The sequence below is a fragment of the Siniperca chuatsi genome, linkage group LG17 (genome assembly GCF_020085105.1).
Source record: "Siniperca chuatsi isolate FFG_IHB_CAS linkage group LG17, ASM2008510v1, whole genome shotgun sequence".
Taxonomy (NCBI): domain Eukaryota; kingdom Metazoa; phylum Chordata; class Actinopteri; order Centrarchiformes; family Sinipercidae; genus Siniperca; species Siniperca chuatsi.
Genome location: NC_058058.1, coordinates 17,831,927 through 17,852,182, shown reverse-complemented (window position 1 = coordinate 17,852,182; position 20,256 = coordinate 17,831,927). Strand labels below are relative to the sequence as shown.

Below are 20,256 nucleotides of genomic sequence, written 5' to 3'. Positions count from 1 at the left end.
CAAACAACATAGTTTCCTGCTAACGGTGGCCATATACTGTGGATCATTGAATTCCCAAAACAAAGGAAAACAGATGACATCTTGAGAGGATTGTCTTGCTCCAAGTGCTTAAGGAGTAGTTATTGTTGGACACGGTTTGTATATATCTGTCTTTAAAAGAGCTTTATTAACAACTTTCTGGGTTAAATGCAGACTTTTTATAGTGCTACTGCATAAAGGAACAGATCGGGACATCTTGACAAAAGTCTCAGAGATGAAATCAAAATATTCTATTCTGTATTTAGAGACTGAAATGCTGAACTGTGTCAAGAGTCATGTTAAATATAGCTACTGAAAGACGTTGTCCATGGAATGTATGTGTATGAGTACGAGTAGGGAGAGCCCTCCTCCTCACACACATTCAAAACATTCCACACTGGAAAAGGTCAGAGGTCACATAGTCAGTATAAGGCGGGACCCTGTTTGACACTCACATATACACACACACACAATACACTAAACACAAACAACACACACAGAGCCTGCATCCAAATAAATCTATGGCAGTTATGTTATTGTCATGAGGAGGAGGATTGAGTGTAATTGACTGATATGTGTGTATGTATATGTGTGTGTGTGTGTGTGTGTGTGTGTGTGTGTGTGGGTGGGTGGCTGGGGATGAAGAAAAGGGTGAGGCCTTGACTCATCTGAGGTGTGTCCTCATCCATGGTTTGGGGTTCACTGTAAGAGAGAGGAAAGAGGAAGACAACTCAATAGATGATACTGAAGGTGAGAAATAACAAGTGGTCTGTGCTGCTACCTCTGTTTTCTTTGCTGGGGTATATCCGAGGGAAAGGTTTGAATTCATCGGGAGGGGGTAAGTCTTCTACAGGGTGGAACTGGAACTTGGATTCAAAATCATCTGCTAGTGGTAGATGTACAGTAATGATGCAATTAAAGGCTGCCATATATCCTCATTTTCAAATACAAGGTTATTCAAGTTCTGCCTCCACCAAAGGCACAAATCCACCTCTTCAAAAATAAATTCATGTCACTTTCTCACCCCTAAATGACAACCCTTCTCTTTTCTCCTTCCCTTTACAGTGAGTACTGTAAAGGGAAGGAGAAAAGAGAAGGGAAGGTCACTCTGAAAATTTAAGTTCAATTTCATAGTTAATTACAGTGCTCCTATCCTAAACAAGCCCATACCCATAGAATAAAAGACATTCCACAAACAATACAAACTGCTGTGAGGCACTAAAACAATACTGTGAAAATATTAAAATGAGGTAAGAAAAGAGATAAGAACTATTTGAATAAATTAAATCAATAAAATGTAATAAAATGAAATGTAGCTTATTGTATTACTGCTCTTATTTCAAGTCACTGGATACAAAAATCCACTAAATCCCTGAAATGTGTTCTACATTGTAAGACACACATCATCTCACCCAGGCTGTACAGGTGTCCGTTCCTGACACTTGATGGAGGCAGGGGAGGTGGTGGTGGTGGTGGAGGGGGAGGAATGCGGCTGGACAGCTCGGTAGTGGGGGAACGTGCCGGAGGAGCTGGAGGAGGGGCCAGCCGACCCACACCTGTTACCATGGGTGACAAGAGCAGAGGAGTCTGAGGGGTATCAGACATTAGCAATAAAATCAACAACATGAAAAATACATCCAAAATTTAACATGTTCTTTTATGGCAACTGAAAGAGCAAGGCCATACTCACACTTTTTTACATAACACACACCCTGCTGGCTATAATGACTAGCTGCAACAGCTGCCACAGTTTCCAACCTGTACTTGGTTGGAAGTTTCAGACAGAAGAAAAATGCACAACTAACAATTACTACAAATATTTCTACTGGTGTTTTTTCCCCCATGAACATGTTGTTAAATCATCTGTTGTAGAATGTACAGCTACATTGTATGTGAACAATAAAGCCACTTGCATGCACATTTCAAACATTAGATACATATTTTGTATTATATTATATATTATATATTTACATATGTAAATTTTAGATCTATCACTTTCTGTATTAAAGTACCTATCATTAATCATGTAAGACAGCATTCACAATGATTATATATTCTACAACATGTATGATTCCCATAGATTATTTCAGGTCTGCTGTTGTTGAAAACTCTCAGCTGCTTACGGTACTTCAGATGAAACCTTGTTGTATTTTTCTTGAGATTGAAAAGAAAAGTCTACATCACTGCTGCAAACTTGATTTCCAGGGTTAAGTGAGTTTGTGTGTTTTGTTTCCAACCTGTTTTGGTTTGTGACCCCTTAAAATACAGGCATGTCTGTTTACAAGCCCTCAAAACAGGTTACATATGTCCATGAGTTGTGAACAGTTGAAGAGTTTTTTGTCATCTTTTCAGAATTTACTTGTTTGAACAATTGCTACAGACATGAAACTATCAGAAAATTTCACAAAAACAAAGCAAAGATTAGATGAAAGTCAGAAAAAATATGAATATATTTTTGTGTACCAGAACCAATTCTTCCTTCCTATCCTGAAAATCATCTTGAAGGCACTCAGATTTAACTTGTGACACCCTTGTAGGGTTCCCAAAAACCTCACTCAGCTTGGGAACTACTTATTTAGGGTGTCTTCCTGAGCCCTATATAACTTGTAAATGAGATGAAAAAAAGAAATCCATTGGCTTGAAATGGGCTGTCTTTCTCTTCTACATCTAATACATTCTCTTGTGCCTTTTTATGTCATCTTTGTAGCGATGCTTATGGCTGTACATAATGTTTGAACATGAGTGAAAAACATCTCATATAACTACTGCCATGGAAAGCTCACTCCAAAAAAATATGACAGTAGGTTCTTTTTTCATCCACCTTGCAACAGCGCTCCAATTACCATTAACAGAAAAGTCATTGGTAAGAAAAAAGACAATTCCTCATCTTGGTGTCCACCTACCTGCACTTCTTGGCACAGCAGGCGGCCGTCGGGTGGGAGCGTTGCAGGGGTACGAGGGAGGCAGAGAGTGCATGGCTGGGGAGGGAATTGGTGCCACCTTGGGTAGTGGAGGGGGGAGGGGGGATGAGCAGCTGGGGGTAAAAGAGGCAGGGAGAGGGGGAGGAGGAGGTGGGGGAGGAGGTCCCAATGGACTATCCCGCAGGATGGGGAACCTAGAAGGTTCAGAGTGGACTGGGGAGGGGGCGGAGGGTAGAAGCAACCTGAAGAGCGGTCCCTTGGAACGGAAGAGGGAGGTTGGAAAGGTGGAGGAGGAGGAGGAGTAGAGGGCTGGGAGATGGTGGTGTGGTGGGAGTGCTGGATGGGGAGCCATGTGGGCCTGGTTACCTGGGATGGAGGTGGAGGAGGTGGGCAGGAGGGGAGCGGCGGAGGCTTGTTGGCCTGCCTGTCCAGGAAGGCTTGAGGTGGGGGAGGTGGGGGAGGAGCGGAGGGAGGGGCAGGTGGAGGCGGAGTGGGAGAGGAAGTGGGAAAAGGAGGCGGGTGCTTGCTGCTGTGAGAGGGGGAGGGAGGAGCAGAGGATGAGGGAGCAAGCAGACAGTGGACGGAGCCTCGGAGCTCCGCCGTCCTGTAAGGCTCAGAGACGCTGCTCGTGTCTGCTGGCGTGGGGGGGTTCCATAGAGGCTTCATGGAGGCTGATGAGCTAGATCGCGACACTTTAACAAACACACAAACACACAAGAGGAGTGAATTGGATGGTCAAAATGTTCAGAGAAGACCACAAAATACATAGATTTAGTAAGAGCAAGACATTTTGCACCAACCTGGGGTCTTGCCTGCTAAGTCTCTTTGTCCTATAGGCCTGAGAGTGGGGAACCCTCCTGCAAAGAGCCCACCCAAAGAGGGCCCCATGGGTGCCATCCCTCCTGATGAGCCCTGAGAAGCACCAACACTGCTGGATACATCTCCAGTGCTAGCCACCTTGGGCTCTGAGGAACAATACATGTACACATACATTACAAATGATTAATAACAATGACATCGGTGTCCAATTAATCCAAATTACAAACTCAGGTTTTGGTGGGGGTTTTTTTTTTACCATTATATATTTATCACATATCCATTAACAATTGAATTAATTCATACATACAGGAATTTTGTTGTTATTCTGCTTTCAGCTTCTTTATGTTGTCTTTTCAGAATAACAACAAAACTCCCACAACTATAAAACCTACTGAGCACATAAAAGTCAGCCTGGTCAGGCAGGAACATGAGGGGGGACGAGGGGGATGCCACCCCCCTTGTTAGAAAAATAACCAAAATCCGTCGCCCTTGTTAATCTGCTCAAAAGATGCTCTGTGCTTTGTCTCGTAGTGGTGCTTCACATTGCCGCTTTTAATAATTGCCACGATCTCAGAACATATGAGACATACTGGTTTTGAACTGTGCACGGTGGCAGAGCGGCTAAAGCTCCTGCCTCCCAATAAGGAGATCGTGGGTTCGTGGGATCGATTCCCGGACCAGACCATCATCACACAATCTCTCTGGGTGGAGTCTGCATGTCCTCCCCGTGTTACCGTGGGTTCTCTCCGGGTTCTCCGGCTTCCTCCCACCGTCCAAAAGACATGCATGTGTAGGTTAATTGATAACTCTAAATTGCCCGTATTGAATGTATGTGAGAGTGAATGGTTGTCTGTCCTTGTCTGTGTCTGTGTTAGCGACGAGTTGGCCACTGTCCGGGCTGTACCCTGCCTAAGGCCCAAAGTCACTGGGATAGGCTCCAGTCACCCGTGACCCCTAACGGGACCAAGCGGTAGAAAATGGATGGATGGTTTTGAACTGCTTGTGGGAAGACTGAACATGTAAGAGTCTGTCCATTCTTGATTAAAACCTCTGTTTCCGCTGTCTACTTTTCCCTTTTTAGAGCATGCCATGTGAAATTATTTCTCCAACTTGTCTCTGCTCTCCCTGTGTGCGTGTACCTCACTCACTGACTCGACTCGCTGGCCGCTAAACCAGTGCCGTAAAGGCCAGAAAAGCTGTGCCAGTTAAAATAGAAATGCTCCATCAAAATTGAATAATTCTCAAGAATTTATCAATATTCTCTACAGCAGACAGGGTCAAAGAGAAAGTGCAGCAGCAGCACGACAGAGGCTGGGCCAGAAACGAATCTATTTTGCTGTTCTTACTTGTTATTTTTCAAATAACACAAATCTTTGTGCCACAAATTGAGTGTGTATTTGACAATATAACGTAACAATTATACATGATTTCAGAGTTTAGCAAATGCCCCTATTAATTTGTTCGGGGGGCCATCCCCCCTGTTGAAAATTAACAAATCGTGCTGATGTCCATATTTCAACTATCTAGCATGTTCCCATACAGTTTGTATAGAGCTTATTGAGTTGACTCTCTTTGCTTTATTTCCAAGTAATTTTCACAAACTACTTAGTATTAATCTTACATTGAATTTACTTTGCATCTAAAAGTTTCAACTTCAACTTGAAGCTGGGAAGGGAAATTTGTTTTGGAACCACGCAAAACATATCACACAGTAGAGATCACACAGACTTGAAAATACTGTACATAAAACATAATAACATACAAAAACATCTGTTAAAAAGGTAAAAAAAAAAAAAAGTAAATATACCATGGAACCTTCCAGTCTTTTTTGTAAATCTTATGGTATACTGGGTACACAATGTATGTCTTGTCTATTGTGTCTGTAGTTTCCTATTCTGCCTACATCCTTATCTGCTACAGGGCATTCCTTCCTGAAGTGTGCACTTTGTGTGTGTGTGTGTGTGTGTGTGTGTGTCTATGCTCAAATTTAGCTCAAAGAGAAACAACATTCTCCCAATGAACTACACAACTAAATATTACTTCCTGTTTTTGCCCCACTCTCTTTTTACCCTACATCACACTATGGCATCTCAACATACAAATACACACCATTAAGCCCCCTTCCTCTAAGCTCCACTGTGAGAATCACAGTGACACTAGATGCACGTGAGTACCATTTAGTGTCTTAACACAGACTGAGTGTGCCCGTGTGCATATCGTTAGCATGGTAAGCATGTTGCTCTTACTATCGACGGCAGGGGCACTGCGGTCGTTGACCTGTGTGACTTTCCTAAGCCTGGCTCCTTTCTGGATGTCGGCCAACAGGGCATTCCTTCCACCTCCTCCTCCACCAGACTGGAGCTTAGGAGGCTCCAACGGACACTGTCACACGGAGGGGGAAAAAAGAAAAGCTTTTACATAACTTTTATTTCTCAATTGACAGAAAATTCATCACAGACTATTTTGATAATCAATTAATAATATATGACATTTATAAAGAAAAAAACATCAAACATTTACAGGCTCCATTTGGTGCGTTTATGTTTTGTATGACTCTAAACTGAATATCTTTGGGTTTTGGACTAGTGGTCAGACAAAGCAAGCAATTTGAAGACGTCACCTTGGGCTCTGGGTAATTTTATTGGCATTTTTTACTGTTTTCTAACATATTATAAACATTTAAAAATAAAAAAAAAATAAAATACTGCAGATAAGCCGCAAACGAAAACCATCGTTAGTTGGAGCACTGTTAAGTGTATTTTCAAGATTTTAGGTTTTATTTCACTATCATCATCTACTCATCTTGACCTCAGCTCTTTTGACAAACAGACACGAACAAAAAAAGCACGAAGATGCAGTGAAAGCATTCAGCAAAGGGTTAAGTGAGGAAGAAAAGGGAAGACATTAAAAGTGAGAGAAAAAGAAGAGAGGCAGGAGGGGAGAGGATCATTTTTAGCTATGTTGATAGATTCATAGAGAGGTTATTGTTTTCTCATGTAGTCCACATTGAGAAGCACTATGACTTCAGTTTATTAATTTGTCCTGAAGCTGTGTCTCGCTGTGAGCGGCAACTCTTTTAACATGAGGACACTGTGCGCCTGCTGTGGAAACATAACACTCTTCTGCTACTGAGAGTCTGCTGTCTGCCCTACTCTGTGTGTGTATATATATTACCTCAATCAATAATGCAAATAACCTCCAGGTGATGGTCAGTGAGAAGGACCCGAGTGAGCGTTTACAATTGCATGAGAGAGAGTTAGAGTCACACACAGTCTTACCTGTGGCAGTGCAGCACTGGGTGGTGGTGGTGGAGGAGGGGGAGCCAGGGGGGGCGGAGGGGGAGGAGGGGGGACTGGCATGCGGAGGCCTCAGATACCTGCAGAAACAGACACAATCGCCATACACTGTAGCCACTGACCAGCTTCTAGGAGTTTTTTTCTTCTCTATGTCAGAAGCTGCTACTGTGTTAAGGGGAGCGTCTGATGACCTCATACCTCTTCCCTGAACAGGAAGAGCTTTCACCACCGTACAGCACAAAACAGGAAACAGCAAACGCTCCATCCTCTCCAGAGAAATCTGACACAAAACTCCCCCACCACCAACACCACCACCCCCGTCCTCCTCTTCTTCCCACAATGCCCTGTGGCAGGACTTGGGAGAGGAACAATGGAGCGTGTTGTGTGAAAAGTAATGGACCCCTACCCTTCAGTCGCTCAACAACCAAAGGCCTTCACTGCAGTAAGTGAATGAAAAACACATTGAAAGTGGAAATGCTACAGTGTGCACACACATTGTCCTTTTTCTTTTTGTCAGATTATATGGAACATGTAACAATGCACAGGATGTCTTGTGGTTCTGTCATCAAGAGCAACTGGTTCGGTAATCAAAGTGATAAGCACCAGCCAAACAGCAACTTTCCAGGAACACAGCTCATGTACAGGATTATGTCACCATGTTTCAATCTCCACATGTTGTTGGCAACTCAGCTAGTAAATGATCCAAAGCGACAGTCACTTCTTGACATTAAAAATTATTGACGAGCTGTCTTCCATGGCTGTGAGAGACTGAAAACAGCCAGAGGTTTGTGCACATTCAGTTCCTGTGGAATTTGCACATGGTCCTCCTGAGTAATTTAATAAAACACAGAACAGAACCTGTTTTTGTTGAATCTCTATGTATCTGTCCCTCTTGTCTTTGTCTTGTGTGTGTGTGTGTGTGTGTGTGTGTGTGTGTGTGTGTGTGTGTGTGTGTATACAGTTTATGCCTCTCATCTATGCAACTGGCAAACTGTCCTGCATTGCTATTTCTATCTTCATATCTATGTCAAGCAGCCTCTGTGACACTGCTCGTGTAGGTCTTTTAAAGGGGGCAACACTGTACACTGTACACTGGTTTAGCTGAGCTCTAGAAGAACAGGTGGGACACTGAATGGAAATGCACCTCTCACACCAGTTGTTGTTTTCCTTTGACCTGTAGTACGTCTTGTTCTTCCTGAAGCAAAGGAGATCTGATGAGACAGACTAGCAGCTGGCAGGGGCAGTGAGGGTGTGACTATAATGTTATGTTTGGGGAACTAGAGACCCCAGACCCTCTTTAACAGCTCAAAAAACAAACAATGTTTAATCACCTTTTTCTAATTTTATGAGAGTTTTATAACAGTTTGTTCATAAGAGTTCTAACAGGGAGTTTATCGACCCCAAACATAAGTAAGAACACTATGTAGGACGATATACTGTAAATTTTACTGTGAATGAGTTGTTGGTAAACAAAATATGCATATAAAATGCATTTCTTTTGCATATACAGCAATGGGTCTGTGGGATCCATACAATGAGGAAGTGAAGCCAATGTCTCCGAAACATAGGCCTAAAAACAATCATCCTTATACATGTTTGTCATTTTTTTCTTTTTTTAAACTTGCACAAAAATCATATAAAAATGTTTCTGTAACTTTTGTGAAACGAATTTACAAGTAAAACCTATGTAAAAGAGAGACTATATTATTATATTGCATTATTTTGTCCAAAAATGAACTTCGAATACCAATCCACTGAAACTGAAAAGCCTTGTCATTTAGAGCCAGGTACACTTGATGCCCCGTGCTTTTGGGTAGACAGTAGTAAGACACAGCTCATCTGTTGTAAACAGTTCTTTTTGGAGCCCATGTCTCTGCTTTATTTTATTATTTTTTTTTTTTTTTACAAATTTGATCACACAATTTTGTGGGAATAAGAATAACCACCTGTCACATAAAAGTGTGCATTAATAATAGAGAGCAGCATGTGGTGGATGAGCCTAGTTGCCTTACCTTCACGAAATAGCCACCTGTTTACAGAGACAGCTTCAGTGAGAGGGAACACAGCAAACTGGCCTCATAGCGTTATTTTTAGTCTAATGAGGACACCCCGTATCCGAAGTCTGGGCTCCTGTAAACGTTTCAAAAAGGTTCCAGAAAGTTTTTTATTTCACTTCATATTTGTGTCCACATAGCAGACGCTGAAAAGTATGCGATAGTGGTCCTGCACAACGCTCTCTTTATGCCTCTAGCTGTTTATTTTCCTTGTGAGCGCACTGCAGGAGGCGAACAGTGCAGAGCCACACCTTACCGCCCCACGCTCTCAACACTGGGCCAATGGCGAGAGAGCGAGGCAGGGCACTTGGCTCGCTGTCATCGCCTCGATTCAAGCTGTTGTCAAGTTGCCAAGAAACTTTCCCTCCCCTTGAATTACACCTGTGGAATAAAACATGACGTATGCATGAGAACTGGTTCGGACTGAGAGGTGAAGAAGTCTGCACCAGTGTCTCTTCTGTAACAAGATCTCACTCGACTGATTTTTTTCAGTAACTCAGTATATTTTAGTTTTACTCAACTCTATTTTTAGGCTGTACGGTGGCACATTTTCGCACCCTTGTGTTAGAAATATGTCATTACAACTCACCCTTAAGCGTTCAATATCAACGCATCTAGTCCGTTGCGCTTACTGCATCTCAATTAAGAGATAATTAGGTTATATTAATGCAATAAATCTGAAAATCATAAAGTGATTTTATAGTTATAAATAGTGCATCAGCCATGATGACTCTGTTACATAAACATGAATGCTGCAGACACACACACCTCAAACCCAAACAGTGACAAAGGCATGCAGCGACACAGGCGTGCTCCTCCCTTGAACTGTAATTTAGGCCTGGGTTTGACGTACACTGCAGACACTATATATAAATGGCACACATTCTTTTTTCAGACAATGCGATAATCACACGTTAGGCCCTCTTGTTCTCCTCTCTTCCAGTTAAGTGATGATCAGACACCAACATGGCTATCAGGAGGACTGCTATGATTGCGTCGTGTCTTTTGCACTTTAAGCTTGTGTGTTGTTTTGAAGTGCACATTTTCTTCTGTTTACATGAATTTTTGTAATTCAGTTCAATTCAATTCAAGAGGCTTTATTGGCATGACATTTGACGTGTTGCCAAAACACAATTCTGATTAAGATAGACAGTGACATGAAATTAACAACAATAATGTGAGTAACAATATTTGTTAGTAGAACAAAATAGACAATGAAATAGATGCATGACATAAAGTATAGTAATATAATAATTCTGTAATCTTTGAACTGTAAAATGTCTGGTTTCTCATTTTAGTATGCATCAGTGTCAGTTTCCAGACAATTTTCTCATGGCGGACAGCACAAAGTTGTCCTTGCACTGTCCAAGTCAAGATATTAGACATATCGAACAGGATAATAAAGCACACATGCACACACACACACACTCTTACAATCAATTGTAGCAGTTATCAGATTTATTTATTTATTTATTTTGCCTTCATTTAAGTATTCACAGGTGGTCCAAAATACAGTAGTCCCTGCAAAGCAAACTACATCAGTGGCTGGGTCATACTTCACTAGCTACATGGCCGTATCTCATTCAGTTGGACATCTCAACATTAAATTCTTGATTCAATGTCAGTAGCTTTGTTTTGGACACATTATGTCACAAACAGGCTGGATTTCTTCCTTCAAAGTATTTTTATGCATTTTGCTGGCAAGTGTTGTGTATCTGACTGAAAGCTGCTCACAAGTGTTCATTAATTTCTTCCACTAACTGATTTTTGTCACACATAGGCTAATAATGAAATCATTTTACACCATCATAAATATCCTTCTAACCCCTTTAGAATCAACATTTTTGTAAAAGCATTTGTAAAATAAGCATTATAGTAATCCTTCATTATTGAACATATATTATTATCTTATTACAGAAATAATGTAAACATCTTATGAACAATATTTGCCTAAAGCATATCACACTTCATCTGGAGTATTGACAGAAAATGGCATTTGAGGATTGTGCTTTAAAAGGTTGTAGGTAATTTTATGCTTGCCACTGTCTGTGACTGAAACACGGACACTGTGGGATATTAACTATATGCTGGGCTCTTAGTAAGTGCTTACTGCATCACTACTATATCTCTTCTTTTGGGCATTGATTATGGGATATTGTTGGAAAAATGGTTCAATAACCATCACGAAGAATAAATACAATCAATTTTCAAGCCATTTATCATTGTGGCCCTCTGGCACAAGTCCATGAACACAAATGTCTAAATTTACAATATTTCATGTACCACATAACCTTATTCCTGCACTATTAGGCTAAAACTTGAATGCTCCTTGTCATCTTCATCATCACCATCATAACCAACATACAGCAGACCTCTTGGTACGCCTCAAGGGAATTAAGCATCTTCATGTACTCAAATCCTCCTCCTTTTCTTCAAGCATCTTTGTAAAGCAGTCATTGATCACCTCCTCCTCATCGTCACCGTATGTCCTCTTTCCCTGATGCCACATTCTCTGTCTCTTTCTCCTCTATAGGAAGGCTCGATCGCACCCTGTGGTTCACCTTAAATCGACCTGAGCGTGACACCTTCATTTTTCTGCGACACGTCTGCTCGTTGAAGACCGACTCCAGGCGAGAATCGTCGTAGGTGTCATCACTAAGGCTGGAGCTCATGTTGGACTCTTGTTGAGACAGCAGGGACTGGTCGCCGGTAGTCTTCAAGGCTGCTGCGGAAGGGTCTTTTTGCTTCTGTGCAAAAGGGTCAAAGTCCTGGTCAAAGCTGTGGGATGAAGCGGTGTCCTTGGGGCCTCCGCTCCTCTTCTTTGGCAGGAATGACTTCCACCATGGGGTCCTCTCTGTCATGTTTGACTGGAGGAAGGGAACTGGAACAGAAAACAGATGCCATCAGTAGTCCAGCTGTAATTGAGGTGTTCTCCTCTGCATCAGTATTATTTCAAGTGATGCAATTTAATCTGAGTTCACTTTATCAAGTCCTGTCTGCATGCTCAGAACTGGCTCCTGATTTACCTTACTATCCTACCCACAAATTTTTTGTAAAACATCAAATTATTCATTTTAAAACTGTCATGTTACATGGTTTTATAAAATATTACTCTTAAACATCAGTGTCCCAATATTAATCATGTTCCTCATCTCATAATCATCACAAATAATTTTTTCTGTTTAGATATCATGATTTGCCCTCTCTAAATTAAAACGTGTTCATTTGAAATGGGAATTAATTTAACCTCTCTCAAAATAACCATTTTCCACTGGTGAGACAATTTCTCACCAACTAATCCTAAGAATAACCAGTGTAACCATGTTTACCTTCTCTGTAAAACTGGTTTAATGAGTCGTGAGAACAGAAGAGCAAACCCAAGTCGTGATTCACAGGTGAACAATGCGCAAAAAAGATCTCGTGAACACTCACCTGAGCTACAACAGGTGGTGTGGACACTTCAAACGACCCAAAGCAAAGTGTAAATGACACAACTTTGACTGAGCTGAGATAGAAATCCACAGGACAGGTCAGTGTCTTCTTCTTCAGTGGTGGAGCACAACAGTGACAGCAGTCCTTCAAAGGGTTGCAGCAGTATCCATTTTACGCACTAGCCAGGTGTCCTGTCTCCTCACATCTCCCACGTCCAAAAAGTTTAATTTTTTCTCTGCTGCTCTCGTCAAATATCGCTACTCTTCTTCTGCAAATCTTGAGAAAAGCACAAATGAATTGACACATATATAAGGAACGGCTTGCGTCTACTGAACCAGCAGGTTTCCGCCTCCGAAACTCTCATCTCGAAGCACCTGTCCTCACTCCTGATTGGATGAACTCTCAGGGCCTGTCACGTGTGGCTCTGCTCAGGTGAATCCAATGCGATGGTAGGTGGGGCTTGTGGTTGCGTGGCAACATACCCCATGGGAGCGCGCACCTCTTCAGTGACAAATTAAAAAGAGAACCCTTTGTATCAGCCTAACCCAACCCAAGCCAGGGAGCCAAATTATGTTCAACATTTTCGGACGCCCAGTTAGGCAACAATTGCTTGTACATTGTCATGCAAATGATTGGAATGGGATAGTTAATGGTATTAATAACCACCGACAAAGGTTGTACTCAGCAGCAGTTATACTCAATGCCATTTATGCACTAGACGTGCAATTGTTGGACGTGTAAATTCACATTAAGTGAGGGGAAGCAGTTTGGCCTGGCGCCAGATTCACCTGCTGGGTCCTATACTTCCGGATGCCTCTGCTTGTCCTCCTGCTGTACTTTATGTTAAAAAATATTCTTTTTTACCTTTTACAAACTTGAAGTTACAAAAGTTAGTCATTACAGTAATAGTCATGAGTTTCTCACTCTCTAATAAGCTGTCATATCTACAGTCATTTGCTGTTAAGTACCTAATAAATGGTCATTACAATAATCCATTAAGTCTGCAGTGGTGGAAAGTAACAAAGTTCATTACAAGTACTATACTTATGTACAATTTTGAGGTACTTGTACTTAATTCAGTAGTCATTTCATGTTACTTAATACCTTTACTCCACTACATCTCAGAGGGAAATATTTTTTACTCCATGATGACCTCATATAAATAAATATGATGCATTGTTATAGATGAACAACCCTTTCGATATATGAAATAGGCCTACTTATAAGTAGCTCCACCTGGACCAGCTACAATATGCATCAATATTAACAATCCAATAGGTAATAATATGGCACTCAAAGGGGCCATTGTGTGTGTGAATGGGTGAGGGTTGGGATGTGTTGTTAAGCGCTTTGAGTGGTCAGTAGACTGGAAAAGCGTTATATAAATGCAGTCCATTTATTATTTAAATGTGTAATGCAGCATTTATGTACTGCTGTATTGCTACTTTTACTTAATCTTGATCTGAATACTTACTACATTTTGGTCCATACAGTATGCCCTACAGCTCTCATATATATATTTATAAAGACGAAGCATGTGTCATGCTGGAGGATGGTAAACACTAGCCAAAGGGCATGGCAACGTGCAGGTCATTCCTTTTGATGGTTCATAACTGACGTATTAGTTACAATTTATAACCTGTTTATAAAAGGTGCTTAGAAAGCGGTAGCCAATCAAATCATTTCACAATGTGATTTTAAATTTGTAGTAGTAAATTTGTTTGTAGTGAATTAATGGTGGTTTGAATCATGAGATTAATCGTATCATATAGCATAAAATACAATACAAAATGATGCAATACAACAAATAACTTCATTGTCTACAATGAAATTTGTCCATTATAAAAAACACGATATAAAACATAACACATTAAATGTCAAACTGCAAAATCTCAGTAATACAAACCTTAAAAATAAGAACACTCTTAAGTTACAATACATCCTTAAACACAATCACATGTTTACAATATACAGTGCATGTGTGCAAGAAATAGCTGGAGAGCTACGGCAAAAGTTTTAGCAACCTCCACTTTATATCCATCAGAGCTCCATGTAGGGCTGGGGACATACTGTACATTATTCCACTTGTAGAGTTAAAATGCATCACAAATGCGACAATCTTTTCTTCTCAAACTATCTATTGTGTAAAAGCCAAGTTTCAAAGTGTCATTGGATCCTCGTAATCGTGAAAATCTCATCTCATTGACGTGACGCTATGGGAGGAATCAGGGAAAGGCCTTTGTCTCCCTCCTCTAAAGTTTAGAGATAAATTTGTTGTGGCAACAGGAGTGTGTGTCGTTTCTGTTTCTCTCTCCTTCAGCAGTCGTTGGCCTGCATACCTGGGGGACTCCCTCTCCTCTCCTGTCCCAGTCGAAACTCTGCAGAGTCATTTCCCCACTCCAACACACACAGAAGGCTGCCCTTCATTGCACTTTATCCTTCCTGCACGCACATGCAGGTAAGCATGAATGCAATGGACACTCAAATGCATACATATTTCTACACATATAAACGCATACCAGTAAATACACATTGTGGATGATGCAGAGGCAGATGATCCTATAAAGTAACATTCTAGGCCTGCAACTAATGATTAATTTCATTATAAATGTATCTATTGTATCTTTTCTGATTACTAGATTCATTGTTTGATCTGGAAAATATCTGAAAATAGTTAAAATTGCAAATCCTTACATTTAAGAATCTGCAACCGGTTAATCTTCTTTTTTGACGTTTTTCACCTAATAAATCAATATATTCAAAGTAATCCACTTCCTACTTTCCTACTCACCCACAACCCACATGGATACAGCTTATTCTTAACAGTATCATACTAATCACAGGATGTTATGCCTCTCCAACTCTCTGTCCCATATCTCCAAATCTGCTTTTCTCTCCATAAACCACAGGTAGTCTCGCTGAAAGTTGATCATTAACTTCAACCAGACCAGATAAAGAAAACACCCATGCAGCAATGTTTTAGATAGAGCTGCACTATAAACACCAGCCTCTCCACCCCGAGAACATTATGTCTCATTATGCAGCATGTTTGACTGAAGGATTTCCTCAGGGTAAAATGTGAGTATTTACCCATTGAGGCAGAGAGAGAGATGTATGTGGAGAATGTGTGTAGAAAACTAAGTGACGTTGTAGAGAGATATTGAAACAGTGACTGAGGATTGGGTAATACCTGTATCCGTTTCGGTCTTGGAAACAGTTGACTTTCTTCCATCACAAACTGCAGGAATTGAAAAAAATGTCAAAACACATGATTTGCTTTCAGTTGCTTTAAAATACAGATGATGTGCTCTGAACTGCTGGAGTCAATAACATTTTTGGACTGTCAAATGAAAAAACATATTTTAAATTATTTTAATTACTACAGTATTTTACAATTTATCACAGATACATGAAGTAAACCTTGTTTTATATATTGTTTGCAACTGGAGTTAAGTTATTATGAGCATGCAAATGATGTCAATAATCATTTTTAAACCTCAAAAAGGCTTGATCATGATATATATATATTTAGTTGTTATTTGCAAGGTCATAGGATGTGACATATTTGCAGTGAGAGACACACACCAAAGTAACTCATTCAACCATGCATAAATATTTATGTTGTCTCAGATACACACAGTTCAAACTGCGTGCGCCTGCCTACACTCCTGCTCGTGTGTGATGACGGTAATGTGCTTACAACACGCATGTGTCGAGTCCAGAAAGTAACTGTGAAGTGATGAACCTGAAAATGTCATTGTGCCGTATTGAACAACAGGTTGAACCAAGGTGTGCTAACCGTGCTCAAGAGAGTAGGAAGGCAGCCAGTTGGACTGGTAGAGTCAGCTAACAAAAACCTCTCAAAGGAAGTAAGCGGCTACTGTATCTGAGGATAGTAACAACACACAAGCACAGGCCTGGTCATCTGGCCTCCTCAGACAAACCCTTCTGGGCCCTTTAAATACTGGTTAGCTCACAGGTAAACAAATGCATATGCTCCAGCTCACAACTGAGGGTTATATGGGTCAAATAGTAGCAGGAATTGTACTAACAAAACAAATAAATAGTTGTCTCTTTCAGAGCATTTGGGTGGAGCAGGTCGAGTTCTGTTGCTGTGAATGGAATGAGTTTCGATGAATTGCATTGTGTGCTTGATTTGAGGATTGCATTGTTTGGCTGGTTTTCTTTTTCTGGATTATTAAACTGTGAGTAAAGCACCACAGACGCTAAAGATGAAACCTTCAGGAATGCAGAAAGGAATCTAACAGTGTCTTTTCAGTGTCTTTTCTTTTCAGTGCTATTCTTATAATAGACAGACAAACAGAAGAACACACAAATATAAACATGCAGCTATGCACACACACAGATTTTGTTGACTAAACTGTACTTCTTACTGATTACAGAACCCTTGACCTTAACCCACACCACTACATTCCTAATGTTAAACTGCCTTATTCCAACTTTAAACCAAAAGTCCTAAACCTAAACGAACCTGTTTAGCCTTTATCTTGGAGAATTGTCATTATGGTTCCACTGTTTTTTCCTTGTCTCAGTTGAAAGAAACACAACCACAAATACCTGCATCAAGTACTCAGTCCTGACCATTTTTGTTGACTTTTTAAATCTATTTTAACCAGTGAAACTCTCAAACTTTACCAATAATCCCATTAAGTAGTTTTAAAGTTAGATAAAACAGTTTTCCAATTGTGATTGATTTTGTTCTGAGACATAAGTGATGCTATAAAATGTAGCTACAAGTTACAGAAAGTAAAACAAAAGCTTTAGTTTTAGCAGATTTTGAAAAACTATCATTTCAGCACTTTTAGAGCATCTTACAACCTGTGTCATGATCCTAGAGCTTGACACTCAAACTGACACTCTGCAGAATAGAGTGCACTGTTGCATTAACCTTTAATGCAGCCATTCACTCACTTGAGTTCACAGAGTTACAACAAATGTCAAGTTTAAACTTTGATTGATCTACAAACACTTTTCTCACACCAAGCCATAGTGAATCAATATTAAAGCAATGATAAATCTTTTATCACAGAAAAAGTGTGTCACTGTATCAGTGAAACCTGTCAAGCTGCTTCTTTGCAAGTCCATCATATTAAAATGTAAATTTGTTTGTAGTGAATTAATGGTGGTTTGAATCATGAGATTAATCGTATCATATAGCATAAAATACAATACAAAATGATGCAATACAACAAATAACTTCATTGTCTACAATGAAATTTGTCCATTATAAAAACACGATATAAAACATAACACATTAAATGTCAAACTGCAAAATCTCAGTAATACAAACCTTAAAAATAAGAACACTCTTAAGTTACAATACATCCTTAAACACAATCACATGTTTACAATATACAGTGCATGTGTGCAAGAAATAGCTGGAGAGCTACGGCAAAAGTTTTAGCAACCTCCACTTTATATCCATCAGAGCTCCATGTAGGGCTGGGGACATACTGTACATTATTCCACTTGTAGAGTTAAAATGCATCACAAAATCGACAATCTTTTCTTCTCAAACTATCTATTGTGTAAAAGCCAAGTTTCAAAGTGTCATTGGATCCTCGTAATCGTGAAAATCTCATCTCATTGACGTGACGCTATGGGAGGAATCAGGGAAAGGCCTTTGTCTCCCTCCTCTAAAGTTTAGAGATAAATTTGTTGTGGCAACAGGAGTGTGTGTCGTTTCTGTTTCTCTCTCCTTCAGCAGTCGTTGGCCTGCATACCTGGGGACTCCTCTCCTCTCCTGTCCCAGTCGAAACTCTGCAGAGTCATTTCCCCACTCCAACACACACAGAAGGCTGCCCTTCATTGCACTTTATCCTTCCTGCACGCACATGCAGGTAAGCATGAATGCAATGGACACTCAAATGCATACATATTTCTACACATATAAACGCATACCAGTAAATACACATTGTGGATGATGCAGAGGCAGATGATCCTATAAAGTAACATTCTAGGCCTGCAACTAATGATTAATTTCATTATAAATGTATCTATTGTATCTTTTCTGATTACTAGATTCATTGTTTGATCTGGAAAATATCTGAAAATAGTTAAAATTGCAAATCCTTACATTTAAGAATCTGCAACGGTTAATCTTCTTTTTGACGTTTTTCACCTAATAAATCAATATATTCAAAGTAATCCACTTCCTACTTTCCTACTCACCCACAACCCACATGGATACAGCTTATTCTTAACAGTATCATACTAATCACAGGATGTTATGCCTCTCCAACTCTCTGTCCCATATCTCCAAATCTGCTTTTCTCTCCATAAACCACAGGTAGTCTCGCTGAAAGTTGATCATTAACTTCAACCAGACCAGATAAAGAAAACACCCATGCAGCGATGTTTTAGATAGAGCTGCACTATAAACACCAGCCTCTCCACCCCGAGAACATTATGTCTCATTATGCAGCATGTTTGACTGAAGGATTTCCTCAGGGTAAAATGTGAGTATTTACCCATTGAGGCAGAGAGAGAGATGTATGTGGAGAATGTGTGTAGAAAACTAAGTGACGTTGTAGAGAGATATTGAAACAGTGACTGAGGATTGGGTAATACCTGTATCCGTTTCGGTCTTGGAAACAGTTGACTTTCTTCCATCACAAACTGCAGGAATTGAAAAAAATGTCAAAACACATGATTTGCTTTCAGTTGCTTTAAAATACAGATGATGTGCTCTGAACTGCTGGAGTCAATAACATTTTTGGACTGTCAAATGAAAAAACATATTTTAAATTATTTTAATTACTACAGTATTTTACAATTTATCACAGATACATGAAGTAAACCTTGTTTTATATATTGTTTGCAACTGGAGTTAAGTTATTATGAGCATGCAAATGATGTCAATAATCATTTTTAAACCTCAAAAAGGCTTGATCATGATATATATATATTTAGTTGTTATTTGCAAGGTCATAGGATGTGACATATTTGCAGTGAGAGACACACACCAAAGTAACTCATTCAACCATGCATAAATATTTATGTTGTCTCAGATACACACAGTTCAAACTGCGTGCGCCTGCCTACACTCCTGCTGCTCGTGTGTGATGACGGTAATGTGCTTACAACACGCATGTGTCGAGTCCAGAAAGTAACTGTGAAGTGATGAACCTGAAAATGTCATTGTGCCGTATTGAACAACAGGTTGAACCAAGGTGTGCTAACCGTGCTCAAGAGAGTAGGAAGGCAGCCAGTTGGACTGGTAGAGTCAGCTAACAAAAACCTCTCAAAGGAAGTAAGCGGCTACTGTATCTGAGGATAGTAACAACACACAAGCACAGGCCTGGTCATCTGGCCTCCTCAGACAAACCCTTCTGGGCCCTTTAAATACTGGTTAGCTCACAGGTAAACAAATGCATATGCTCCAGCTCACAACTGAGGGTTATATGGGTCAAATAGTAGCAGGAATTGTACTAACAAAACAAATAAATAGTTGTCTCTTTCAGAGCATTTGGGTGGAGCAGGTCGAGTTCTGTTGCTGTGAATGGAATGAGTTTCGATGAATTGCATTGTGTGCTTGATTTGAGGATTGCATTGTTTGGCTGGTTTTCTTTTTCTGGATTATTAAACTGTGAGTAAAGCACCACAGACGCTAAAGATGAAACCTTCAGGAATGCAGAAAGGAATCTAACAGTGTCTTTTCAGTGTCTTTTCTTTTCAGTGCTATTCTTATAATAG

At 40.2% G+C, this 20,256-nt stretch overlaps 2 protein-coding genes and 1 long non-coding RNA gene across 3 annotated transcripts; all 3 read right to left on the bottom strand.

Annotated features, from left to right (window-relative positions):
- Positions 1 to 145: 145 nt before the first annotated feature.
- On the bottom strand, positions 146 to 9,385 carry wipf3 (WAS/WASL interacting protein family member 3). Its single transcript, XM_044171068.1, is given in 9 exon segments — positions 146 to 720; positions 800 to 904; positions 1,431 to 1,574; positions 2,922 to 3,162; positions 3,165 to 3,631; positions 3,740 to 3,904; positions 6,005 to 6,140; positions 7,037 to 7,134; positions 9,067 to 9,385. Coding segments are annotated over 8 exon segments (1,377 nt in total). The 5' UTR covers positions 7,118 to 7,134; positions 9,067 to 9,385; the 3' UTR covers positions 146 to 682.
- A 1,163-nt stretch (positions 9,386 to 10,548) lies between these two features.
- Positions 10,549 to 12,919, bottom strand: LOC122864040. Its single transcript, XM_044171066.1, has 2 exons — positions 12,541 to 12,919; positions 10,549 to 11,989 (listed from the first exon to the last, which is right to left on the bottom strand). Exon 2 carries the CDS (start codon positions 11,967 to 11,969, stop codon positions 11,586 to 11,588), a length of 384 nt encoding a protein of 127 aa, XP_044027001.1. The 5' UTR covers positions 11,970 to 11,989; positions 12,541 to 12,919; the 3' UTR covers positions 10,549 to 11,585.
- A 1,419-nt stretch (positions 12,920 to 14,338) lies between these two features.
- On the bottom strand, positions 14,339 to 15,780 carry LOC122864041. The gene is made up of 2 exons (XR_006375136.1): positions 15,731 to 15,780; positions 14,339 to 14,982 (listed from the first exon to the last, which is right to left on the bottom strand). It is a non-coding gene; the product is annotated as an uncharacterized LOC122864041 (long non-coding RNA).
- Between the last annotated feature and the right edge of the window lie 4,476 nt (positions 15,781 to 20,256).